This window comes from Lampetra planeri, chromosome 12 (assembly GCF_965212315.1).
Source record: "Lampetra planeri chromosome 12, kcLamPlan1.2.h2, whole genome shotgun sequence".
Lineage (NCBI taxonomy): Eukaryota > Metazoa > Chordata > Hyperoartia > Petromyzontiformes > Petromyzontidae > Lampetra > Lampetra planeri.
This window is the reverse complement of record NC_136118.1, coordinates 8,712,205-8,740,007: the sequence shown is the minus strand read 5'-3', so window position 1 is coordinate 8,740,007 and position 27,803 is coordinate 8,712,205. Positions and strand designations below refer to the sequence as shown.

General features: G+C 52.0%; 1 protein-coding gene across 1 annotated transcript; it reads left to right on the top strand.

The window, feature by feature from the left end:
* Positions 1–13,622: 13,622 nt before the first annotated feature.
* LOC144721627 (transcription factor LBX1-like) lies at positions 13,623–18,038 on the top strand. Its single transcript, XM_078599418.1, has 3 exons — positions 13,623–14,513; positions 14,676–14,757; positions 16,979–18,038. The coding sequence occupies exons 1-3, from the start codon at positions 14,244–14,246 to the stop codon at positions 17,452–17,454; spliced, it is 828 nt and encodes a 275-aa protein (XP_078455544.1). The 5' UTR covers positions 13,623–14,243; the 3' UTR covers positions 17,455–18,038.
* Positions 18,039–27,803: the final 9,765 nt, after the last annotated feature.

Here is a 27,803-nt window from a genome sequence, read left to right as displayed (position 1 = left end):
CGGCCGCAACTCAAGACGCTCCACGGAACCTGTGGGCGTATTTATTGTTCGGATATTGGCAGTCAGTCATTGGCAGAGGGCGGGATACAGGAAGGATGTATCTAGGGCCTTGAACATGGACAGGGACTCCACAGCACGGATGACTGGATGAAGGGGGGGGGGGGTACAGCAGATGGCAATGAAGTGACCCCCACGCTGAATGAACCTTGACACAGGGGCTCCCAGGCGAGAAAGTCAGGCAGAGTAAACAACAACAATAACAACAACAACAATAACAACAACATGAATGGAAATATTTGGGCCTTGACTGGAAGATGGTCAGCGAGTCGACAGCATTGACGGCTGTGGGGGAACAGACACCCAGACGACGAGACCAAGCAATGGCTATTGAGCGACTCCATACTGGAGCCAAGATTGACTGATCGTGGCGGGGGGTAGTGGCGGGGGTGGTGGTGGGGGGGTAATGGGGGGGGGGGGGGGTTGTATTGGGATACACGTGCACTTGCTTGCGGAATCGCTGCACGTATATGGAGGCAGGACGCGGCCGCTAGGCATCGGGGTGAAATGGGCCCGTATTAGAAGCTTAATTACTACAGCCAGAGCGAGCTCCCCTTTATATCACCCACGCTGTCCATTAGCTGCGGCGGAAACGGCAGTGGAAGGCTCATAGATTAGCCACAAGGGCGAGTTGCCAGCGGTTTCAAAAAAATGTATACTGTATAGCCAATTGTCTATCTCTCTCTCTCCTGCTCGGATATACAAAGACAAAGGCCCCCCGTATAGACTTAACAGACATTTTTGGGGCAAGTGCTGTTCGCGAGCGCCTACTAAGGCCGGCACGGCACACGAGGGGGTGGGTGGTTCAGCACCACGCCCGGCCGCCTTTGTCTCCCCAGTGGCGATGCTTACACGTCGACCCAGGTACTCATTTAAGGCTGATTCGACATCGGGGAGGCCCAGGACCGGTTCAAATATTCGTCACCGGTGTTGCTGGCCGTGAGCGGGAATCGAACGCGGGTCGCAGGGTTCGTAGCCCAGCGCGCTAACCACTGCACCACCGCCCCCCACACACGCGCGCGCACGCACGCGCACGCACGCGCACATCGCTAGCTGCGCGCCGAGTCGCTTTGCGTGAGGATTCCGTTGCGGTGCACCGATACATCACGACGCAACTTATTAAGTGTTTGGAATTTGCTTATTAGCAAAATCAATATCTATAATTTATTCCATTTAATCAACTCGCGAGCTCTCTGTTGACCAGAGCGGTGGCGGCGATGTGTGTGTGTATGTGTGCATAATAACCATAACAAATTAGTTTTGCGCCGTATTTATTTGCGCAGTAACGCGTCCTAATTATTAATGGGTTTTGTTTATCGCTGCGCGCTACCAATAACACATCCGAGACCCCCTAACCCACACTATAGATGTCCCTCCCGAACCCAAATGACAAATTACGCGAATGTATATATATATTTTTATTGTTGGTGTGTGCTTCGGTTTTGAACGCACGCACGGCACGCATTAAATAAAGCATGCTCACGTAATCACGGTTAACATTGTGCGCGCGTTGTACACAACCGTGGTGCATCGCCATGCGTACGCACGGCGCTGAGATAGCGAATTGCCTACCACGCAGAGCGGGGGGGGAGGGGGAACAGGATTTTGATCTACAATTAACGCAAACTCGCCTGTACGTACGTACGTTACAAGCACACAGACACGCACACCTATTGAAGCCCACGCACGTGCATGTGTACAGTCCGTTGTTGATCGTGTCGCCGAGATCGTGAGGGGTCGTAGGATTGCGGCTCGGGGAGGCCTTCATCCAGCAGTGGACTGATCACGGCTGATGACGATGATATTCTGTGCTATATTTACATATATGTGCATACACACCGTGGCGACCCATGTAAGCGCGCACACAAAGCTCCGATTTGAATTGCACAGCAAACCCCGCTGTGGACGTACACGGACACGTATGTTTTACACTCAAGCGCGCGCATACAGCAAATGCGTGCGCGCGCGAGTGTATACAGACCACAACATGCGTGTAACATACGTGTACGCACGTAACCGTGCACAGCGCATTACGTACGCGCGCGAAGACCACCAAATGTATAATTCACGTAAATAAACCCGTCAATGCGTAAACTATAACGCATTTTCCATGAATATGCTAAATTCCTCTTCATATGCACATTCTTTTTTGTTAAGGCGCTCTTCCACCTCCAACCCAGTTTATGTATAAGCTCCTAGCTTGGTAGTGTCTCATTCTTCACCTGAAGACGGCTGCTTGCGTTGCAGCCGAAACGTCGTGAGAATTATTTCATTTTATTATGTTTTATTTTTATTATTGTATTACTTCCCTTCTACGTGACTTTACCGAAAGAAGCAAGAAGATGTAAAGCAGTCGGTTCGTTCGCGGCACGCGTCGTCCCATCCGCCGTGAAGTATTCATAAACATGTGCCGCTCGAAGACAGCGGTAAGTGAAATAAATTCCATCCGCGGACTCGCGGAATACAAATCTAACGTACCAGCGACGTCCTCCTCGCCTCCCGCTCCTAGAGATATGTGTAATGGACACCAGAGACTCTTAAAGCCGAGGGGGGGCGGGAGAGAGAGGGGGGGGGGGCTGAGGCATGAGATGGACGGAGCGGGAGAGAAACAGAGAACGAGAGATAAATGTATTCCTGGATGATATTATTAATAATGGGCATGGCGTGTGTTTTTTTTTCTTGCTGTGTTACGAGATCACGGGATTTGTCTCCTCTGTGGACCATCGCACGCGTGTTCGTCCGCAGGATGGAGGAGGAGGGATGTTCTTGCGTGGCATCGCCTGAATTCTGAAATATTGAACGATTTTCTCTACCCTGCCGTTTCTATTCGCATGTCATTGTGTACGTATGTGTGTGTGTCCGCTCAGTCTCAAATGAGTACCTGGTGCGGTGTGTAAACATCGCCACCGGCGAGACAAAGGCTGTCGGCCGTGGTGCTAGCCACCCATTCCTTCGTGTACCGCCCCGGCCTTAATAGGTACCACTCGTTTCGAGCACTTGCCCCAACAGTCTGTTAAGGCTATACGGGATATCTTTATCTTTCTATGTCTGCGTATGGGGGACGATATCGTAGCGACCGGAGTTAGATTCCCCGCTCATGATAAAAACGTATATCTGAACAGGTGTAGGGTCTCCCCTAGGTCGACTCAGCCGTGGTGCAGTGTGTGGTGCAGGTTGTGTAAATATAAGTACCGCGAAGACAAAGGCGACCGGGCGCGGTGCTGGCCACTCATCCCATAATTTACTGTGTAAATATGCGGAGAGCGGTGGCGCAGTGGTTAGCGCACTGCGTTAAGCACCGAGCTACCTGGGTTAAAATCCCGGTCACGGCTATGATAAGTGGGCAGTCATATCTGAAACCCCGCCTGGGCCTCCCCAAGGTCAATTCAGCTCTAAATTAGTATCTGGTACCTAATGCAAAAATCAGCACTTGGGTGACAAAGGCCGTGGTGCTGGCCACATCATTATCCCGTCCCCGCCTTCATAGGTGCTCGCTTAACAGCACTTGCCCCAACAGCTTGAAAAGGCTGTAGTGGAGGGCCTGTCCGTGCGTCGACGTATCTATGCGCTTCAATGATTGTGTGCGCACGTGTGTATACATGCACGTGTGTGTGTACATGCACGTGTGTGTATACATGCACGTGTGCGCGTGGGTGTGCGACTCGATTCCCGCTCGCGGCCAACACCAGTGACGATTATTTAAACTGGTCCTGGGCCTCCCCTAGTTCGACTCAGCCTCAAATGAGTACCTGGTACGGTGTGTAAACGTAGCCACTTGGGGAAACAAAGGCGGTCGGGCGTGGCGATGGCTATCGACCCCCCCCCCCCTCAATGTGTACCGTTCCGGCCTGCATAGGTTCTCGCTAACAGCACTTTCACCAACTACACGGGGGGTAGGAGGGGAGGGAGTCTTTGTCTTTGTTTGTGGGACTGGCTAACAGTACTTGCCCGGACAGACTGTGGAGGCCTCGACGGGGAATTATTTGTCTTCGTGGGCCTCGTGGTCTCGAACCCCGTGGTCCCTGACAGGCGAGACGCCGCCCTCTTTAGCCCGATGTTCTGCAAGAGCATGGGAGCTCGCCAGCGGGGCGGATAATTTAGAAAAAATGATTTTGGCGAATTGCTACAACGTGGGGCGGCAGCAATGTGGAGGAGGAGGCGGTGGAGGAGAGGGGGGGGGGCGATGGTGGAGATGATGTTTGTTGGGAGTGGGAGGAGAGAAATGCTCGTTTGAGAATGAACCACGAGTGACGCGTTCGGCATCCACACCTGCACCACGTTGTGTACGTACACGCGCAGACTGTGTGTGTATATACACATATATATATAGACTGTGTATATACTAGATCACATTGGAATATCGGCAGGAATATTTGTACTTATGCGTTTTGTATTTATATACTTTTTTTTGGTATTTATGTTTAGTGACTTGCTTACCTTTTCTATATTTTGCACGACTATAGTTTTGTTGGTGCATTGTTGTTGTTGGAACTCGCTGACCCGCCCCTACTGAACGTATGTAACAAACATAGCGCCATGGCTTATCGGGATATATACAATTTCAGATTGTTATATACGGAGTGACGGGGATGGCTGAGGAGTGTTGGGCTATCTCGCAGCACGAGTTCGATTCCAGACCACGGGCTAACGACCAGTGGTGAGTAATATCTGAACGGGTTCTGGAACTCCACATTCACAAAGCCCGCATTGACCAGCTGTGGGTGAAGTGTGGTCAAACAACCTCAATGACTGACACGGCGTGGGGAGAGATGTCTTCATCCAGCAGTGGAGTGACAACCACAATCTGTTAATTATTATGGTTTGGATTATTATAATAACACCATATGTATGCGTGCGCATGTGTGCATCGCGTCGTCCGCGTATATAAGGTGGTACATATCGCAAATTAAACAATAAGCGTTGAACCGCGCTGTAGATTAACAGTGAAACTGATCGCCAAAACAAACCGCTACATTGCAGGCATCCAATGTGGTTCTCGCTGTAATCGACGCACCGATGCGCTCGGGAGCTTCCTTGCCGGGTTAGATGCGCGCTCCCCTCGATATAGTCCAGTGCTCTTAAATATAGCGCACTAATCACGTGATCGCGTTTCATCAACGCAATCGACGACAGAGAAATTTCAACATCACCGCATCAACTGCATTGGACCGTCTCTGACGCACAGGTGCATTACACTCAGGCGCTAATATTAAACACATATACAATACAGTACATACGCACACACTAATACGCATGCACGCGTACGCACGTGACGTGACATCACGATCATTGTCATCACCGTCACCGCCACCATCACGATCACGTGAGTTGGCGAATGGGGATTTCCAGGATCCGTTCAGATGATGATCATGATGATGATAATGATCATCATCATTACCGGCAACATCATCATCATGGTGATCACGTGGGTTGGTGAATGAGGATCCGATGATAATGATGATGATCACGCTGATGATGACGCTCATGATGGCCATAATGATGACGATGCTGCCGAGAATGACTATGATGATAATCATGATGATCATCATCACCGGCACCATCGTCATCATCACAACAACAACAACAACAACAACGACGACACACACGAACGACACAAACAATCAATGGCTTACATTTGAGCACTCACCACCGCGCGCGAGTCTCGTCTGCTCCGAGCCACGCAAAGCGAATCGCGCGTTCGTCGCAGCGCCCCTCGCTTCCGATCGGCCGGAGGCCTCCGCCGGACTGCTCGCAACGACAGCCACGATATGGCTGCGTTGCGGGGTGGGTTGTTTTTTTTCCTACTGTACGTGTCTGTGCGTGCGTACGTGCGTGCGTGCATCCTACTGCCGCATCCTATAATGCATCGAGCAGATGTTACAGCGCGACCAAAGGGTTCTTTCGCTCAGCGTCTGGTTACAGTCGAACCGCCGCTCGCTCTTGAATTTTCTGTGGTCACGCTTTCGTGATTTCTATTTTTTTTGGGGGGGGGTGGGAGTGGTGGTGGGTGGTGGTGGTGGTGGTGGGGGGAGATCCACTATTTTATTGCCGTTATTTATTTATTTTGTGTTGGTCTTCAGGTTAACAATCAGGTTGACTCGCCCAGGTAGAATGATTCGGCGCGGGTAAGCCGTATCAATGTCGCGCCCACAATCATCAAAGGCGCGGACGCCGCCGATTGCTTCCTTGCGTGCGTCCGTGCGTGCGGACAGAGCGCAGCGTTCCGGGTTTTATGATCAGGATGAACGCGATCAAAGACAACGACAAATATCCTCCTTGTAAACCTTACGCAGACTGTTAGGGGCAAGTGCTGCTAGCGAGCACCTATGAAGGCCACCACGGCACACGAGGGGGTGGGTGGCCAGCACCACGCGCGGCCGCCTTTGTCTCGCCAGTGGCGATGTTTACACATCACACCGAGGTACTCATTTGATGCTAAGTCGACCCAACGGGGGGCCCAGGACTGGTTCAGTTAATCGTGACTGATGTTGGCCCTGAGCGGGAATCGAACTCGTGTCGCCAGTTTTATAGCGCTGCACACACAAGCGCTTAAGTGCAGCTTGCATACAGAGACAAAGATCCCCCGTATAACCTTTAATAGACTGTTGGGGAAAGTGTTGTTATCGACCATCTATAATTTTAGGTCGGCACGACACGAAGTGTTGTGTGGGCAGTGCACACTGCACGCGCGCAAACAATGGTTTGGAGCTGTTCGCTACGTTGAAGTGTATATATATGTTTGTTAAAATGTATTTTGTTGTTGTTTTGCTATTTTGTTGTGCTGCTGAGATATTGTATTGTAATTGTGTTCGCGTGGCGTCGAAATGTCCCCGGCTGCTTGTGTATTCCACGGTGCGCCTCTTCACGCATAAATAACGCGAATCATCAAACATGAATTATGCCCGGACCCTCGCTCGCTGTGGAGGCTGGGTTGAACGAGGAGGGAAATAGGCTCATGCAAGACAGCGGTTGTATGGTATGGGTGCGTTATTATTAGTCATTTTAGCGTTGTACTTGTATAATTCATAATATGCATTTTAAAACCCAATGCATATTTTACTATATTATTATAATTAGCGTGATTGTTCGAAATAGATACTTACACTAGTATTATTATTATTATTATTAATTTTGTTCTTGAATTATTTAAGTGACTGCAGCCGATGATTTCAAATCTCCATATCGCCAAGATGGCTGTGCCCTCGGGGCACAGTTGGATGTCGCATGATTTCTTTATTTGTAGTTTATTTGTTATTTATGAGAACCTCTCTCTCTGCCTCCCATTGCAGTTAATTTGCCCGCTTCACAAATGTCCTGGAACCGGCGCCTTTCACGTGCGTGTGTCTGCGTCTTTGTGTGTGTGTGCTAACCACCGTCTCGTGTGCCTTGCCGGCCTTAATAGGTGCTCGCTAACAGCACTTGCCCAATAGTCTGTTAAAGGCCATACGGGGGGCGGGGACGGTGGGGGTCTCTGTCTTTGTGTCTCTTCGTCTTTGTAATTCACGCACGCGACGATTATCTAAACCGGTCCTGTGCCTCTCCTAGGTCGACTCAACCTCAAATGAGTACCTGGTGCGGTGTGTGAACAACGCCAGTGGGGGAGACAAAGACGGCCGGGCGTGGTGCTGGCCACCCGCACCCTCGTGTACCATCCGACCTTCATAGGTGCTCGCTAACAGCACTTGCCCCAATAGTCTGTTAAGGCTACACGGGGCATCTGTGTGCGTGTATGCCTCTCTATCTCCGTCTGGTAGCGTCAGTGCGCGTTATTGGTGAAGCGCTCCGAACATTGGCCCCTGAGTTCGCAACCCGACCACGGCTATCATCAGTGGCGAGTGACGTTTGACCCTGTCCTGGGCTGTCTGCGAGTCGAATGAGTGCCTGGTGCGGTGTATAAACAACGGCACTGGGGAGACAAAGGTGGCCGGACATGGTTCTGGCCCTACCACCCCCTCGTGCGCAGTTGCTGCCTTAATATATACTCGCTAACAGCGCGTATCCCCAAGTGTCCATGATGACTATGGAGTCGATAATTGTGTTTACTGTGTGTCTCTGTATATGTCTCCGCGTGTCTCCCTCTATAGTGACATCTTCACGTGCATATCCGAGTGCATCTTCGCGTGTGTGCATACCCGTGTGTGGTGGTGGTGGTGGGTGACGGCTGTGTTGTGTGTATGTCTAGGGTACATTATATCAAGTGGGGAGCGGTAGTGTGGCGGTTAGCGTAGCTTGTGCTACGAAGCAGTGTGACCCGAGTTCGATTCCGCTCACGACAAACACAAGCGACGGACTACCTGAGCCGTCCCCGTGCCTCGCCTAGGTCGACTCAGCATCGAATGAGTACCTGTTGTGGTGCGTAAAAAACATCGGCACTGGGGGAGACAAAGACGACCGGGCGTGGTGCTGACCACCCAACACCCCTCGTGCGCCGTGCCGTCCTTCGCCGGGTGCTTGCTACACGCTGACAGCACTTGGCTCAACGGATCGGCGAAGGCTTACTACGTGGGGTGATGTTTGTCTCTGTGGCGAGTGGCGGCTTGCGTTGTGGTGTATCCCACCTCGGGTGCGTTCAGGTGAAAGGAGGCGTGAAGTGACGCGGCGCACGAGGCACGAGGCCCCGCTAACGCGCTCCCGGAGACCGCTTTGACGCCGGGAAAAACGATTTCCTCGTTCACTGTGCGGGTTGTTTATCGCGCTGCTACTTTCGCTCGACTCGCTTCGAGAAGGCCGCCCGAGTCCTCGTGTTCTCACGTGCATGTGTGGCGCATGTGTGGCGCATGTGTGGTGCATGTGTGGTGCATGTGTAGTGCATGTACGCGTGTGCGTGCGGGGTGATATTGTAGATTGAAATGCGTGATTTCAGCCGCGACGGTCCGCTGTGAACGCTCTCCCGGGAACGATGCCAGCACGTCACATCTACCTCGCCTTGTTTTGCCTGTATTATCGGCGTAAGGCACTGCCACTACCACTAGAGTGGTAGTGCCTTGCGCCGATAATGCCCCAAGTCCACACCAGCAGAGCGTGCAGCTTTTCCGGAAAATATCGGATTGATAACGCAAGGCAAGTCTTGATTTTTCCATTACGTCGTGAGCATTAAGATAACATCTGGAGCACCCAATTGATGTGCCGCTACGAGTTCATTATTTAAAATGTAACGCGACCTTGCCGAGTGAAATGGACGCATGAGCGCCTGTCTTCGACGAACGTGCATGCACTGCGCACAGGTCGTTATTTCAGTTTAACACGTGGAAGGCTTTCGCGACCAATATTATTCATAATCAACGTTTTTGGGTTTAGATCGCGTTATTTATAAATGTGTCGTAACCCTCCACCACCCGACACGACCAATCAGTAAAAAAGTGTCACGTTGACAAAAGACAAATAGTTCACTGCTTTAGCCCACTGGTGTGTTGAAGTGTGAAACCACAACATAACAACTTTTGAGTAGTACGACGTTTCGCTGGTAATTGTATCCAGCAGAGCCTCACCATTCTGGCGAATTGCCCGATGATGCTGGATGCAATTACCAGCGAAACGTCGTACTCAAACATTGTAAATGTTGTGGTTTCACGATTCAACACACCGGTGGGCTAAAACAGTGAACTATTTGTCTTTTGTCAACGTGACACTTTTTTACTGATTGGCCGTGTCGGGTGGTGGAGGGTTACGACACATTTATAAATAACGCGATCTAAACGCAAAATCGTTGATTATGAAGGTCGTTATTTGTCGTCCAAGATTACATCACGGTGGTCTCTCCACGCCGTGTCAGTCACGACGCCCGTTTGACCATACTTCACCACGCTGGTCATTGCGGATTAGTGAAGCAAGCGATCCCAAATGTCACGCCCCCGTTGGAAACCGAACTCAGGTTCGCCGGGCTCATAGCGCGGTGCGCTAACCACAACGCCATCGCTCCAACCAATGCATGTTGAACTTCTTTCGCACCGTACGAAACCAACCATGCTAATCGGAGGTGCGGGGGAAGGGCAACAAACTAAACACACAAAAACAACTGTTCTAAAAAAATGTCAATGTAGATGAATTAAAAGTAAAATAGGAAGAGCGTTCCAGATTGCCGCATGAAGCGCATCTGAAAGCGCGCGATGCAGTGGCCGTCTTTGTTCGATGACCAGCCAAAAAGTCAATAATGAACTCAATTATAGACACACAAGTGAATGTGTAAATGTACGTATTAAATATGCAGACTATAAATGTTGATTCAATTACGGGCTGTCATCTGCTCCAAAAAAATATTCGCAATTATACAACGTATATAAATAAATGTTTGAAACGCAACGTGCTTCTTTGTTGACCAAAGTATTTGCATTCAACGTCACCCACGCGGTGTAAGACTGTCATGTGGGGAGACTGGCGGATTTTGCCGGCTGTTTAGTCCGTGTCGGCTCACACGCGCACGTGGTGAATGGCCCCTTGAGTGACGCCAATTAATGCTCGATGTTTCTAATTATCACCGCGTTAGTAAATAACACACACGCACACACACGTGCAGAAATTAATCAGATGGGCGGGACCGTGATGTGTGCATGTGTGTGCGTTGCTGGCTAACAGCACTTGCTCAAAAAAGTGCGTTAAGGCTATAGGGGGTATCATTGTGGGGAGCGGTTGTGCAGGGGTTAGCGCGCTGCGCTACGAACCCGGCAACACGAGTTCGATTCCCACTCACGAACAACACCAGTGACGATGATCTGACCCGGTCCTTGGCCTCCCCTAGGTCTACTCAGCCTCAAATGATGTGTAAACATCGTGGGTGGTGGCTGGCCACCCACCCCTTCGTGTGTCGTGCCGGCCTTCATAGGTGCTCGCTAACAGCACTTGCCCCAACAGTCTGTTAAGGCTATACGGGGGAACTTTGAATGCATATGTTTGTATGTATGAATGAGTGTTTTTATTTACCGTATATGTAGGTGTGCGTGTGTGTTTGCGTGTAAGTGCATGCATATATATATTTGGGTGTGTGTATTTGATTTTGTTTGAGTGTATGCATTTGTGTATGTATGCATGCGTAAATACGTATGTGTGTGTATATATATATGTACTTGTGTGAGCATATGCCCATGCTTGTTGGTGGTGTACTTGTGTGTAAGTGCATGTGTGTATGCACTTGCACATATGTGCGTGGATATCAGCACTTTCCCCAAAATGGTGTTGCGGCTACACGGGGGATCTTTGTCTTTTTAAGTGTGCGTGTGTGTGTGATTGTGTGGTCAGTGTATGTATTTGCGGGTGTGAGCACGGGTGGACGATTGTGTAATTAGTCGTAAAGAGTATATGCGCGTGATGGGGTGTGTTTGTGTGTGCGATCTTCAACGTGTGTGCGTGCAATAGTCTATGAAAACCATAAAGGAGACATCTTTGCCTTGCATTTTTTTAATGCCAGTTCGTGTATGTATTATGTATGTACGTGTACGTGCACGACGGTGCACGTGTGTGTCTGAAATTTACCGCAATTACCTTACGAATAAGTACCCTATGTATTGTATAAAATTATTATCCGAACATAACTTCAGATTTATTTCAGAACCCTGCTTAATAATTAATGCGGCGCAATTAGGAATCAGCGTGTGGGCGTGTGTGCGCGTGTGCGTGCATGTATGTGTGCATGTGTGTGCGCGCGCGTGTGTGTGTGCATGTGTGTGCACACCTGTGTATGTACATGTGTGTGCGTGTGTGCACACCTGTGTGTGTGTGTGTGCGCGCGTGTGTGTACATGTGTGCGTTCGTGTGTGCACACCTGTGTGTGTGCATGTGTGTGCGCGCGCGTGTGTGTGCATGTGTGTGCGTGTGTGCACACCTGTGTGTGTGCATGTGTGTGCGCACGTGTGTGCATGTGTCGAGTGTGTGTGTACATATGTGTTCGTGTGTGTACATATGTGCGTTCGTGTGCTCACACACAGGTGTGTGCGCACGTCACAACTATTTTACACCAAATTAATCGCGATTGCGTGTATGCATTTTTGGCTCGGTGCCGAATGTACAAATCTCTGCATCATAATAGCAATAATAATAATACAAACAATATGAATATTATTTTAACCAGACACGACATAGTCACGCGATATATATATAGATGGACCGACTGTGCAAACTACTATTTTGACATGGAATTTTGCAAGCGTGGTGTCCATTACTCCCAACGTACAAAATATAACTTGCAATGCGACGAAACGATGCAAACGAAAAGGATGCCATTAAATACCACGAACTCACGCGCGTGATCGGACGTCGACAAACCCACGAGAGATAATCTAACACTGTCGTGTGCGCGCGCGCGCGTGTCACGTGACGTGACTCACGTAGGTTCCCTCTCCTCGTCGTCATCGTCGTCGTCGTTGTGAACTCGGCCCAGAGAGCGAACGCAGCGCCAGAGGTTGGGGAGCCGTCCCGATTAAGACGCTGATGGAAACTCTCGTTCGCGACGCCTTCGGCCCCCCCCCCTTCTTCCTCCTCCTCCTTCTCTCTCTCTCTGCACTGCTTCCTCACATCAACACGGCATTTCATCAAGCGGACAAGACGAAATTAAAGCCACATTAACCCGCGGCGAGGAATGCGGTGCCCGGGAATTCTTTATAAATTTCATATCTTTGAGAAACTCATTTTTTGTGAAGTAAGCTTTAATTATCCCCCCTCCCCTCCTCCACCCCCCCCCCCCCTGTTCAACCACTTCTTACTTCTTAACATCCCATCCCCAAGTACACACCTCCCTTCTAACACCACACTTAACACCCCCCCCTCCTTCCTACACCGCCTCCCACCCCACCTCCTACCACGAACATCTTTTGCCACCATGTCGCTCCTAAACCTCGCAATGCCCCAAACAGACTGCCCCATCTCCACCCACATAACCCCCCCCCCTCCGCCACACACACACACACACCGCCACCACCACGCACTCCACAACTACTCCCAGACTCCACCCACACCCACCCACCCCACCGCTCCCCTCCCCTGTACCCCACCCTCCCCCTCGCCTCAATTAATTAATCTTCGCGCTGACTGGGGCCCCTCAGCATTGGAGGAAGGGCTGGCCGCGCATATGTGGCGGTCCCGATAATTGATTACCGACCAACCGACGGAAAACTTTTTTTTTTAGCAACGCGGGCGTCAACACGGCCGCTGCCTCGGCTCTTTTTAACTCCTCCACGGTCACTGCGCCTCCTTCATCTCTCCCGTCGGCATCCTTGGCCTGACACAGGCTGCTTTTGACCGCTCGCCTCCTCGCGTTGCTCACGCGTGCCGGAGCCCGGGCGTCTGCTTAGCGAGAAGAGACAGCTGAGGAGGGAGAGCGAGAGGGGCCGCGGCGGCGGAGCAGGAGAAGGAGGCAAGATCGTTCGGCTCACGGAACGCGACGCGGGTTGCCGACCCTGCTGCCACACTTCGACTGCCAGACGCAGCTTTTATTTTTTGTTTGCTGTTGACCGGACGCTGTGGCCGGGGAGTTTCTTAACGCCGTTGCTTCGCCTCCGGGGAGTACGGGGGGAGCGGCAGGGAGGAGGAGGTAGTAGAGGTGGTGGGGGGACGGCTGTGGTGGGGAGAGAGAGAGAGCGCGAAAGTGCTTCGGCTCCTTTTTACGCAGCTGAGTGTTTTTTGACGGCGCTCGGCTTGACTCGAAGGCGGCGTCGCGAGTGGCGGAAGACGCGGCGAGACCTCATCCCGAGCCGCCGTCTCGTGCCGCCGCCGCTGCTGCTGCTATCGCCGCCACAGCGAGCACGACCGTAGAGAAGCCGCGACGGAGGAGCGTCACGCGCCAAGCAAATGAGAGATTCGCGTCTGGATAAAAATAATGAAATAAGGCGGCGATCGTAAATAAAGACGAATCACAATAACAAGAAGCAGGAGAAGTAACCTCACCGAGGCACGAAGGTCGCTGCCGCACGTCGCGCTCCTGACATCGTCCCGCTTGCGTCGTGCGGAATTCGAAGTTTTTTTTTGTCGCGTCGCCACCAAGCGCGGCGGTAGATTTCGCGTCCATTATTTGATCTACTTCTATTCTGGCCGGGGCCCCGGGTGGAGGAGGAGGTGGGGGGGGTCATTCATTTTTGTTTTGCTTTGGAGAGACTCTCGCTGCGCGGCGCCCGCAGAACCGCGGCGACGATCACCGCGGTCACAGCCACCGCCGCCACCACCTCGACTACAGCCACGACCGCTACCATCACGGACCATCGATGACGACCGCCTTCCAGAAGCCGAAACCCAACCAGGGTCTCCCGCGCGCCATGGAGGAACGGGAGCGGGGCCGCTCACCGCTCGACCACCTCCCGCCGCCGGCCAACTCCAACAAGCCCCTGACTCCCTTCAGCATCGAGGACATCCTCAGCAAGCCATCTGTGCGGCGTCGCGGATTCGCCGTGTGCGCTGCCAGAGCTTCCGCTGCGGCTGCGGCGGCGGCGGCAGCGGCGGCGGCGCTGGGAGCCGAGAAGGGAGCGGGGCCTATGGTTGGGCACGGCGGTGGTGGTGGAGGAGGCGGTGGTGGTGGAGGAGGAGGAGGCGGTGGTGGTGGTGGAGGAGGAGGCGGTGGTGGTGGAGGCGGCGGAGGACACCACGCCGGTGGTCACGGAGCGACCCTAGTTCGACCGTGCACGGTGCAGGCCACGCAGTCGTCCCCGCTGTGCGCGCTGGAGGAGTTGGCGAGCAAAACGTTTAAGGGTCTCGAAGTGAGCGTCTTGCAGGCTGCTGAAGGTGCGCTGGGCTTGCCACGTGTGTATTTCATTACAAACCCCCCTCTCATCAATCTATTTGCTCATCGCTCTCGTTGATTGCTGCTGGTGGTGGTTGTTGTTGTTGTTGTTTTGTCGCTGCTGTCCGTTGGCATGGTTCGGTTTTTCCATGAGTCGCAGCTCGGCTCCGTGCTTTGTACCCTTGCAAGTGGTCGGAGTGTTGCCTGCGTTCGTTTGACGCACGTGGCCCCGTTGCGCCGCTCAAGGTGGCGGATTTAGCGAAACTTTGATAGCGAGGGGTGAGTAAGCAGACTTAATGGTCAGAGTGGCGGTGGCGTAGTGGTTAGCGCACCGCGCTATGAAACCGGCCGCAATAGTTCGGTTTCCCGGACGTATTAGCTCACAATCAGTGGCGAGTCAGATCTGAACTGGTCCTTGGCCCGTAACCACCACCCCCCCCCTATTCATCCACGCGCATTGCAAGAGTGTTGAAGTATGATCAAACAATCCCCATCCCCCTTATTGTAATTTAACGCCACTAAATAGCGTGACGATCGCTCACTTCAATGGTTGTTGCGCAATATCCTAGACAACTGTTATACGAGAGTCAATTTACTAATTAATATAAGCCGGTGATGTTTAAATGTTCGGAAAGGCCCATAACCCGTTGGATGAAATGTATGAATGTTCTCGTTTTGTGATGTTATATAACGTGATGTTGTTGTTGTAATTGTTGTGGGTAGCCTAGCATGTGAACAACTCGGTTAACGCACGTGCGTGTGCGTGTGTGTATGTGTGTGTGTTATGTAACTTCATTGGTGCTCGCTAACAGCACTTGCCCCAACAGTCTGTTGAGGCTATACGGGGGGGGGGGGTCTTTGTATTTGTCTGTGTGTGGTATGTAACTTCATAGGTGCTCGCTAACAGCACTTACCCCGACAGTATGTTAAGTCTACACGGTGGATCTTTGTCTTTTGTATGTAACTTCGATTCGTATTGAAGAAACAGCTATCCGACTGCGTTGTGTTTAAAAGACACAATGTCACGGGCATGTACTGTACACAGACGAGCGTTCTCTCGTTCTCTCCCCGCTTTGATTGAAGGGCGGGTTTTGTATTCATTGTATAGGACGGAGCGGTGGCGCAGTGGTTAGCGCTGATGTGCTTGTGAACCTGGCTGCCGAACCTGAGTTCGATTCCCCCCCAAGGAGACACATCAGTGGCGTCTCCCGCCCACAACTCTACTCCGTCTCAACAACCCGCAAATTGACGATCGCGGGGAAGTATGGTCAAACAAGCCACGTGAGTAAGGCGGCAGTGGGAGGCCTTCATCCAGCAGTGGATTGACAAAGCACTGCGAATTAAAATTGTAGGACTTTAGAAGCTTCCATTCACGTTCCCCAACGCATGCGTTGTGAAGGGTGGTAGAGAGTATTGGATTTAGCTACCCCCGCATGAATGTATATGTTGCCATGTGCAATATGTGTATCATATACTAACGTGAATATTTGTTTGGTATCTACCTTTTACCTGCCTATGTATACAGTTATATAACTCTTTCATTGTTTGTCAGTGACTATGTCAGAATATGCGTGTGTATGCATCCCATTGTAGATGTGTTTAATTATGTAAACTGTACACGTATGTATACGTTTATGTAAGCATGGATTTACATGTAACACATATGTGTATATATCACGTTGCGCACGTGATTGTGTATTGTTGTACAACGTTGCGATAGTATATATTCGTGTACATGCCAACGGTTGTGAATGCCCGTGTATGGATGATGCCGTATGTATCAAGCGTGCACGCACACACGACCGCATTCGAACGCAGCACGACACATCTTGCATTCCTTCACGCACCACCTCTTTCTCAATTCTTCTCGGATGCGTCTTCACGTATCAATCAACAAAGCACCCGCTCACTGTTTGTGCGTCCGTGCGTGTGTGTGTGCGTGTGCGCGTGCGTGTGTGTGTGTGCGTGTGTGTGCGTGCGCGTGCATGTGTGTGTGTGTGTGTGCGCGTGCGTGCGTGCGTGTGTGTGTGTGTGCGCGTGCGTGTGTGTGCGCGTGCGTGTGTGTGTGTGTGTGCGCGTGCGTGTGTGTGCGCGTGCGTGTGTGTGTGTGTGTGTGTGCGCGTGCGTGCGTGTGTGTGTGTGCGCGTGCATGTGTGTGTGTGTGTGTGCGCGTGCGTGCGTGTGCGCTTCCTTACGCGCACGCACCGCGGGCCCCGTCCACAGGTCGAGATGGACTCGCCATTTTCGGGCCTCGAACTGCGCCCAAGAAGCGCCGCAAGTCGCGCACGGCCTTCACGAACGCGCAGATCTACGAACTCGAGAAGCGCTTCCTCTACCAGAAGTACCTCTCGCCGGCCGATCGCGACCAGATCGCCCAGCAGCTGGGCCTCACCAACGCGCAGGTGATCACCTGGTTCCAGAACAGGCGCGCCAAGCTCAAGCGGGATCTGGAGGAGATGAAGGCCGACGTGGAGTCGACCAAGAAGATCGACTCGGTCGTCTCGGTGGCGGAGGGCGTGCTGCCGACGTCCCTAGTCGAGGCGATGTCGCCCGGCATGCGTGCCCTCGACAGGAACGACTCGCGCGGGGAGACGTGCACCTCGCCCTCCCCGCGCTCCGAGCATAGCCGGGACGACTTCAGCGGGGACGACGACGACGATGACGACGACGACGATATCGAGATCGACGTGGACGATTAGCGCTCCACCGCTTGTCCGTCCACCCTCGTCGCCCGCCAAGCCCTGCACATCCACCACCCCTACCGTGCCCGTGCCCTGACGACCGCATGCACGCGGCCCAGTCGCGCTGCGCGGACAGTCGGACAGACGACCCACGAAGACAACAAAGACAAAGATACTCCCAGAGCCTGAACGGACTGTTGGGGCGAGTGCTGTTAGCGAGCACCTCTGAGCGACACACAGACACAGACACACACACAGACACACACAGACACACAACCCACACGCTTACAGGCGGATGCGGAGAAAAAAAGAGAGACGTTCAGTATATTTTTTATTTTATTTGTATTACTATAAATATATGCTATATAAATAAAACCACACAAACTATTATTATTTCTTTGCTACTGGTAGCCCCCCCCCCCCCCGCGCCAACCTCCCTCCAGCCCTTTTTGCTATGATGAAGCCGAGGAGTGTGTGGTGGGGTGGGGGGGTGATAGAACGATGTCTGAGTCGGGAACGTTGCACGAAGACTCGGACCAGCGTCGAAGTACAAACAGAAAAAAGCGCACGAGCGATGTCAGCGGACCCGGGTGGCGACAAAACGAAGGGATGAAGGGGCAGGAGGGAGGTGATTGGGATGCCCCCCCCCCCTACACAAGCCCACCCGTGATGTGATTGCTGAGAGCAGCAGCAGCAGGAGGAGGAATTCGCGGATGATCTGGTGGCACGGAGTGGCTGAGCGAGGGGACAGCATGTCGCCGTGCTGGGATAGTTTCGGTCACCACCACCACCACCCACCACTCCTACCAGCAGCAGCTCACAATGAATGGGGGGAGAGGCGGTGAATTCGCTTTGGATGTTCCTTCACGTGGCATCGGCAAAGGGGAGATGAGACGCGTCTACCGTGTGTGTGTGTGAGGGAGAATGGTGTGTGTGTGTGTGAAGGAGTGTGAGTGAGAGTGTGTGTGAGAGAGAGTGTGTGTGTGAGAAAGGGAGTGTGTGTGTGTGTGTGTGGGAGAATGTGTGTGTGAGAAAGGGAGTGTATGTGTGAGAGGGAGAGTGTGAGAGGGAGGATATGCGTGTGTGTATGTGAAAGGGAGCGAGTTTGTAAGTGTGAGAGAAAGGGAGCATGTGTGAGAGGGAGTGTGTGTGAGCGAGAGAGTGTGTGTGAGCGAGAGAGTGTGTGAGTAAGGGAGTGTGGGAGAGAATGTGTCAGACAGTGAGTGTGTGAGAGAGAGAGTGTGTGTGAGAGTGTGTGTTAGTGTGTGATAGAGTCTGTGTGTGAGAGAGTGAGTGTGTGTGTGTGTGAGAGAGTGTGTGTGTGAGTGAGAGTGTGTGAGAGAGGGAGTGTGAGAGAGAGAGTGTGTGTGTGAGAGTGTGTGTTTGTGTGTGAGAGAGTATGTGTGAGTGTGTGTGTGAGAGAGAGTGTGTGTGAGTGAGTGTGTGAGAGAGGGAGTGTGAGAGAGAGTGTGTGTGTGAGTGAACCTGGCCTGGCACAAGCGCCGTGGTGACGTCGCCGCCACTGAGTGGCGACTGTTGTGTGTGTGAGAGGGAGTATGTGTGTGAAACAGGGACAGAGTATGTGTGAGGGTAGGGGTATGTGTGTGTGTGTGAGACAGTGTGTTTGTGTGTGAATGGGGAGCGGTAGTCCAGCAGTGAGCGCGCTGCGCTATGAACCCGGCGACCTGGGTTCGATTCCCGCTCACGGCCAACACCAGTGACGATTATCTGAACCGGTACTGGGCTTCCTCTAGGTTGACTCAGACTCAAATGAGTACCCGGTGCGATGTGTAAACATCGCCACTGGGGAGACAAAGGCGGTCGGGCGTGGTGCTGGCCACCCACCCCCTCGTGTACCGTTGCGGCCTTCTTTAGGTGCTCGCTAACAGCACTTGCCCCAAAGGTCTGTTAAGGCTATACGGGGGAACTTTGTGTTTGAAAGGGAGTATGTATGTGTGACAGAGGGATGGAGTATGTGTGTGTGTGAGTAGAGGGGTGTGTGTGTGTGTCTAAGTGAGGGAATGATGTGTTTGTGAGTGTGCGTGAGATAGGCAGTATGTCTGCGTGAGTGGGGCAGTGTGCGTGTAAGAGATAATGTATGTGTCTGTGTGGTTGTGTTAGGACTAGAGTACGTGTGTGATCTTGTGTGTGTGGCCTTTTGTTTTTCTGTGAAAGTGAAAGAGAGGGTGTACGTTTTGTGTGCGTTCGCGTGCGTGTGCGTGTGTCCAATAGCATTTGCGCATTCATCTGCGTGCGTGTGTGCGCGTGTAGGTGCGTGTGTGTCAGCGTGAGAGAGATTGCGTGTTGCCTCTTCGTATACTGCACGCGCACACTCCCCCTTCTCAAGACATTCAGAAACGCAACGAGGGCGAAAGCCATCGGTTGCCTTGCGCGCAATCCAATTCCTACAACGCTGCAATGGCTTTACATGCGTCACCGCTACGTGTATATATCTATTTGCCTTTTGCGCCGCGTGTTGCCTCGCGGCAGTTTGACCCGGAGAATACACTTCGATGTGTACTACACCAGGGTATGAGAAGCTCGTTAAAAATAAGACAAGGGACGGTGCAAATTGTTGTCAGTGGAACGCGACAAACCGCGTTGCAATAGCTGGCGTCGAGTTGTGTACGCGCATTACACGTGGTTTGGTGGTGGCAGTGGGTTGACTCGTGATTTCACACGGAGTTAGCCTCGGACGAGTGTGATCGTAGAGTGTGTTTGCCAGCGGTGTGTGTGTGTGTGAGAGCAACAAGAGTGTGTGGATGTGAGCGTGTGCACGTGAGTGGGGAGCGGTGGCGTCGCGGTTTTGCGCGCTGTGCTACGCAACGAACCCGGCGACTCGGAATTCGCTTCCCGCTCACAACCGATGACAGTGAATCATATCTGAACCGGTCCTGGGCATCCCGTGGGTCGCCTCGGCTTTAAATGAGTACCTGGGGCGGTACTTGTCAGAACTGGAGAGACAAAGGCGGCCGGGAGTGGTATTGAGCATCCACCCTTTGCTGTCTAACGGCGCCTCGCCTCAACAGTCTGTTAAAAGGCTGTGTGTGAGTGTGTGTGAGTGTGTGCGTGAGTGTGTGTGTGAGTGTGTGTGTGAGTGTGTGTGTGAGTGTGTGTGTGTGATTAGTGACTTTGAGCGTGTGTGTGTGTTTGGCGTGTGAGTGTGTGTATGGGTCTAAGTGTGAGTAAGTGTGAGTGGGGGGTGGAGGGGGGGGGAGAAGCAACGTGGACTCTTCTTCGTCTTCTTACTGCGCATTCTTCGCTTGACTGAACTCTTTTTGAAAAGGAGAGCGAGAGAGGGGAGAGGGGGAATCTCTCCTCCCGTCAAAGCTCCATTAGCGAAGCACGCAAGCATGTGTGTATAACTGTATATACATTTATTAAACATTGTATTTACCCTTTGCGAGTGTACGACGGCGTTTATTGGAAGTCGGTCCGTTTCATCAGCGGGTGCGGTCAAAGCGGCTCATTCGGGTCAAACGGAGCGGGGAAAGAAACTTGGAGGGGTTTGTCACGCAGATGTCTTCTTGTGATGTTCAGTGATGCTTTTGCTGCTCACACGCGTATTACACACAACACACACATGTGTGTGTGCGCGTTACACAACACACACACGTGTGTGTGTGTGCATTACACAACACACACGCATTACACAACACACACGCATACCCTACACACGTAAAAAAGCGTGTCCACGTACACACACATACATACACACACGTACACACGTGTTCGGGTAAACTACACACAAACACACACGCATATATACAGGCACACACGTGTCCACATACACACACGAGAACACACATATGCATTACATTAATGGACATGAAGGTACATGCGCATATGATAGATACACAGACAAATATACCCAGTATAGCCTTAATAGACTGTTGGGGCAAGTGCTGCCAGCAAGCACCTATAAAGGTGCCGAAACGGTACACGAGGGGGCGGGTGACAAGCACCACGCCCGACCGCCTTTGTCTCCCCATTAGCGATCTTTACATACCACACCAGGCACTCGTTTGAGGCCGAGTCGACCTACGTGAGGGCCAGGACCGGTTCACATAATCCTAACTTGTGTGTCCCCGTGTGCGGGAATCGAAGTCGTGTCGGTGGGTTCGTAGCGCAGCGCGCTAACCCCTACACTACCGCTCCCCGAGGACACCCGTACAAAGACGTACGTACGTACATACACGCATAAACACTCACATACACACGCACACGCGTGCATATACAAAGGACAAACCATCCCCCCACCATAGCCTGAACAGACTGTTGGGGCCAATGCTCATGAGCGGGCACCTATGAAGGCAAGCACGTGCATACACACACACACATTCGCGCACTGACGCACACACGCACTTACATAGACCCTCAATTGACGCTCTCGAGTCTAAACCGAGTTACAGACCCATTCACACGAGTGCTTTGATTCTATTGCCCGCACTGACCGTCTGGCTGAAAACACTGCTGCTCTATTGACTTACATTGGATAAAAGAGGAACAAGCCCCCTATCCCCCCCCCCCCCGGCCGCCCCCTCCAAGATTTTTTTTTTTGCCAAGAGACGTTGTTACATATTCAAATGCTTAATGAGCCACTTACTTCAGTGAAGAATGACCCATCCTTGTATTGAACGCGGACCCATGTCGAATAGGGAAGGTCCTTCCCTTGCCTTGCAAACATCTGGCAGTTCAGCGGCATTGGGACAGTTAAAGAGTCTGACTGCTGACGAGTAGCTGAACGTCGAAACCGGAACACGGCCTCGCTTGTACGACGACCAATGGTGCTGCAAACAGAACTAAGTCACACATAAGCTGTGCACGTGATGCGTGTGTGTATGTTGAACTTCTTGCGCACTGTACGTAGCCAACCGCGCTGATCGGGGGTGCGGGTGAAAGGATGGACAAACTAGACACGCACAGAAATAAATTAAATAATAGTAGTAATAGAATACGACGTTTCGATTGCGACACAAGCAACCAACATCAGGTACAAATGCATGAGAAAACAAACCGAGTAAACTTGGAAATATAATGCAACACAACACAGAGAGTCGGCCAACAAAACAGTCAACACCCCAACCTGGTTGATGACGTTCTTCCAAAGATTGCTACATTTTAGAGAGAGACGAAACAGAGACACGGAGACACACAGACAGACACACACACGCAGAGAGAGAGAGACTCACACAGAGACAAACACACGAAAGCTTCGATTCTAGCTTAGACACACACACACACACAAAGCAGCAAGTTGCGTGGCTGATGAGATGTGTGTAAAACTCAAAACAAAACGGTGCTTGTAGTTTTCTTGAGAAGGGACGGACGGATGTGAGAAAGGGGGCGAAGCGGCTGTCGACTGACCCACTGAGAACGGGGACATGTCCGTGTAACACCGAGTCAGCAGTCGGTGCATACGTACGAATAGCAACGCACCGCACGTTCAACAGAGCATTTGACAACAACACGCTGCCCTCAGAGGGACAAGAAATGCCCAACGACAGTCGACGTTTTGGGCAACGGTCCTTTTTATGCGTGTAATACTTGCAGCGCTGCGCTTGTGTGCGTCCGCGTGCGACGGAGTGAACGTGACGGGCGCCGTTCCCGTTTGGCGATGTCCCGCTTGGGTCAACTTTGGGTCCGGATTGACAGCTTCGATGGTCGTAACTTAAGATGGGGATGGGGATTCACTTCTCAAATCGAGTGTCACGCGCGCGGTGAGTGCCTCTACGAACAGTTTGGGGTGCTGATACGACGTGTCGGAGGTGGGCGTTCGTGTGCCTATATTTGATCGAGCGCGGTGGAGGAACCAAAGCTGGGAGGGTTTGGAACAACGCTACGGTGCGCGAAACGTGAAGAAGACGCGCGTTTTCACACACGCGCACTTGTGTGTGTGTGTGTTTTTAAATGGCCACGTTATTTTTCGATTTAAAGCTTTCGTGGCTGCAGGGATTCATCTTCTTGGTTCTTATTCTCTATTCTCTATTTCTCGATGTGTAGATAATGGGCCGGGATAGTTGATTACATTTTTGAAGGGAAAAAACATCTTTAGAACTGGTTTTTTTTTCGTGTTTAGATTGTCGTCCATTCACCCGCACCTCTGATTAGCTGGCTCGGCTACGTACGGTGCGAAAGAAGTTCAACATACATTTGTGGACGCGAATGTTAGTTCGCATCGTCTACGACGTCATTCCGTCCGTCTGTTCGCCGTTATTTGCACCAGAATAGGAACTACACGTGTGAGTGTATGTGTGTGTATGTATATTTATATGGGGAGCGGTAGTGTAGTGGATAGCGCGCTGCGCTACGAACCTGGCAACCCGGGTTCGATTTCCGCTTACGGCCATCACCAGTGACGATTATCTGAACCGGTCCTGGGCCTCCCCTAGGTCAACTCAGCCTCAAATGATTACATGGTGACATGTGTAAGCATCTCCACTGGGGAGACAAAGGCGGCCGGGCGTGGTGTTGGCCACCCACCCCCTCGTGTGCCGTGCCGGCCTTCATAGGTGCTCGCTAACAGCACTTGCCCCTACAGTCGGTTAAGCCTACACGGGGGATCTTTGTCTTTATATGTATTTATACCCACATACGTATTTTCATCTCTTTACCAATCCACCGCTGGATGAAAGCCACGCGGTGTCGGTGAAGGAGGTTGTTTAGCCATACTTCACCACGCCGGTTCGTGCGGGTTGGCGGAGACGAGGAGTGGCCCAGAATCGGTTCAGATACCAATCGCCACTGATGTTATCCGCGGCCCAAAATCAAACTCAGTTTGACTGGTTTATATCGCACCATGTGCTAGCCACTGCACCTCCCCTCCACCCTTGTATATAGGCACATGTATTTGTATACACGTGCAAAATCGGTACGTGACCACGCGTTGGTTACACAAGACAACAGCTAGAAGTTAACAACTCTCTCTTTCTGACCGTTATAAGTAACTGTAAACCACCCAGCACGAGGCTCACACCGCCTTCCTACTACACAAGGAACCTCTCTCTGTGAGATGTTAACTACCTCGCCTGGTATACAGGAGGTGGTGGGTTCGATCCCGACTCTGACGACGCCTCCATACGTGAGGTTTGCGTGTCTCTCTCTCCCCGTGGCCACGTGGATTTTAATCCGGGTTCAACATCACGCGTTCTGAGTATTTTGGCTGCGATACATTTCCACGTGATAAGCCACTTCGTCGGGCTATCATTTGTGGCCAGGTCGCTTCTAAAAAAAAGTGCTAAGTAGATCAGTGGGCCTTACCTCGTAGAAATAAAAATAAATATTTCAAATTTGAAAGTTGTTTAGTTTCATAAGGAGCCTCTCTGTGTGAGATGTTCGCACCATAAAACAAATGATCGGGCAATGACACTGCTGATACGTGTACATTGGTGCACAGGCGCGCGTAACAAACAACTTCACACATTCGTCAATAATACTATCGTCTTGAAAGATTAAACATATATATAACAAGCGACGTTTCGGGCAAGGGTCCTATTGTGCTATGAAGAAGGGCTATTGCCCGAAACGTCACCTATTATGTTTTTTTTTATTTTCTCTGTAAGGCCACAGCGTTGGTTTGTTTACATCGTTTGCTCCGTAACCTCGCAATGTGCGTTTCTGGGCACTCTTGGAATGATCGGGCGTCTGTTAAGCCACGTGCGTGTCTACATCATAAGTAAGAGGTCAAGTAAAACAAATGTTATCGTTGTTTATAGCTTTCAAATTCTTCTATTCAACGTTTAATGGTGCAACATCGCCGATGCTTCGACGAGTTGGTTGTAAATCTGTGTACCAACGTGTATGCGTGCGCACATATCACGCAAAGTGTACACACGTATCGGACAGCAATACCATTTTCAATCCACTGCTGGATGAGTGCCTTCCCACGCCGCGTAGGCCATGGGTGTTGTTTGACCATACTTTATACTTCACCACGCCGGTGAGTGTGGAGTTGCTTAAGGGGTTGCGGGGCAGGACTGGTTTAGATAGCTCTCGCCACTGATATTAGCCGTGGCCGGGAATCGTGTTGTGTCCGGAACCCGTGGAGCCGCGCGCTAACCACTACGCCACCGCTCCACCCAACAAAAAGCATACGGAGTGTGCACGTACGAGTTCACATGCGTCTACAAGTACACGCGTGAACAGAAGCTGTTGCCGTTTCACACACACACACAATCACTGCATGCTATTTATAGCATGAGAATGATCAGTCATTAGCTCTCCGCTGCTGGATGAAGGCCCCTTCCCGCAAGCTGCCACCACTTCTCACGACCCTGCGATGCAGTAATCCGCCTAGCACCTACGCGCGAACTCATTTCATTGCTCCATCTCCGCCGCGTTGGGTTCATCTCGGAAGAGCTTCCGCTCCTCCTGCTTTCGCGTTGAGCGTTTTAGAGAAACCTATTGGCCTAACGACAGAAACTGTTGAGACCACCACCACCACCAAGCACCACTACAACTACCACCATAACCACCACCACCACCACCACCACAATGCCACCGCCTTCGTGAACACCACAACCGGTGGCGACTTTGGCGCGTCCGCCTTGTCGCCTCCTTTCGGGGTAGCCGCGTCGCGAGTCGCGAGTCGCGTTCGGGGAGCGCTCGTTGCGGGGAAAAAGCCTCTGGTGAGGTGTTAAACTGAGGCCAAACTGAGGACAAATGATGCTTCTGAGCGGCAATGACTGCGCACAATGGGCGCTCCGTCTCCCGCTGCTTCGACGCAACAACTGCGCCGGGCTCCCGTTTGGAGGCCATATGGTTTGTGCATTTTCCCAACACTTTCCCGTCACTTTGATGGATTGGCGATCCCGCCCTCCGTACTTAAACAGCCTTTCGCTCCCCCTTCCTTCTCCATCCTCCTCCACCCCCACCACCACCGCCTCCTCCCCCCCCCCTCCCCAAAAAAAGAGGCCCATGCATACATGCGTTTTTTTTTTTAGAGGAGCATCTGTGCTTATTGCGTGGCGCTCAATGCGGGCGCTATGAATTTCAATGACGGGTCGCTCTGTTGAGGCGCAATGAATAAATCTAGGGGGCCGTGTTTATCGCGGCTGTTGTTGATTGCCGTGGCCAATCGGCGCCTTTGTGTTTGGCCAAAGGAGCGTGCGGGCGTGCTCCCTAGCCTCGAGGAGTTAACGAGCCTTCTTCCTCCTCCTCCTCCGCGCGTGCGTGAGTGTGTGTGTGTCTCTCTCTCTCATCGGCACCGATATTAAATAAGCCACACTCTTGAATACCAAGCGTCGGGTGGGTGGGGAGGGGTGAGAGATGGATGAAGGGAGAGAGAGAGAGGGAGGGTGTGGTATGGTGTAGTACTCTCTCCAGGCACACACGGAGATCTGTGCCCAGCGTCTAATGATCACGCGTTATCACTCTACCCGTTCCGCCCGCTTCTCCTTAACTCTCCCATCATCATCATCACCACCACCAACATCCTCATACCCACCCACAGCTATCCCACTCATCCTCCATTCTGCTCCCCCCCCCCCCCACCTCGCCCCTCTCTTCCCCATGCATTTACATAACTTGTTGGGTGGAAGTTTTAGCTGCCACAATGGACGCGAGCCGCTGTCTCGTTATGTGTGTGTGTCTCTCTCTCTCTGCTAGCCCTCTCGTGCACGCGTTATCGTCAGTCAGTGCTTGTCACACACAATCGTACACGTGCTTGCGTACGTGTGCGTCTCTGTGTTTGTCTGTATTGGAGCGGTAGTGACCATTATCTGAACCAGCCTTGGGCCTCCCCGAGGTCGAATCAGTCTCAGATGAGTACATGGTGCGGTGTGTAAAACATTGCCACTTGGGAGACAAAGGCGGCCGGGCGCGATTCTGGCAACACGCCCCCCTCCCCCCCACTTGTGTGCCGTGCCGGCCTTCGTAAGTGCTCGCTAACAGCACTTGACCCTACGGTCTGTTACAGACTATCTGGGGGATCTTTGTGTACGAGGCTGCATGCCAATGCGGGTGCCCAAGAGATAATCTGTCTGTGTGTGTGTCCCTTGTGTCTCTATACACATATGCACGGACATACATAGGGTGACCCGCGTACAAGACATGCACGTGTGCACATAACCCCCCCCCCACCATGTAAGTCCCCCACCCCTACTCCCACCACAACTCCTAACCAAGTTGTCTCCGCTTTCTCGAGGGGGCCCATTGAGAGTTTGAAATGTGCGTGGGGAGCGCACCGCGCTACGAACTCGTCGACCCGAGTTCGATTCCCGCTCACGGCCAACACCTCCGATCAGCACGGTTGGCTGCCTACGGTGCGAAATAAGTTCAACATACCGTATATACATAATCGGTTACCGGTCCTGGGACTCCCCTAGGTTGACTCCGCCTCAAATGAGTACTTTGTGCGGTGTGTAAAC

Excerpts from the sequence above, each read along its gene's own strand:
- LOC144721627 (XM_078599418.1), top strand. The coding sequence starts at position 14,244 with ATGACGACCGCCTTCCAGAAGCCGAAACCCAACCAGGGTCTCCCGCGC. Across the intron at positions 14,514-14,675 it reads AGAAGGGAGCGGGGCCTATG|TCGTCCCCGCTGTGCGCGCT; the intron begins GTTGGGCACGGC and ends CAGGCCACGCAG. Across the intron at positions 14,758-16,978 it reads CGTCTTGCAGGCTGCTGAAG|GTCGAGATGGACTCGCCATT; the intron begins GTGCGCTGGGCT and ends CCCCGTCCACAG.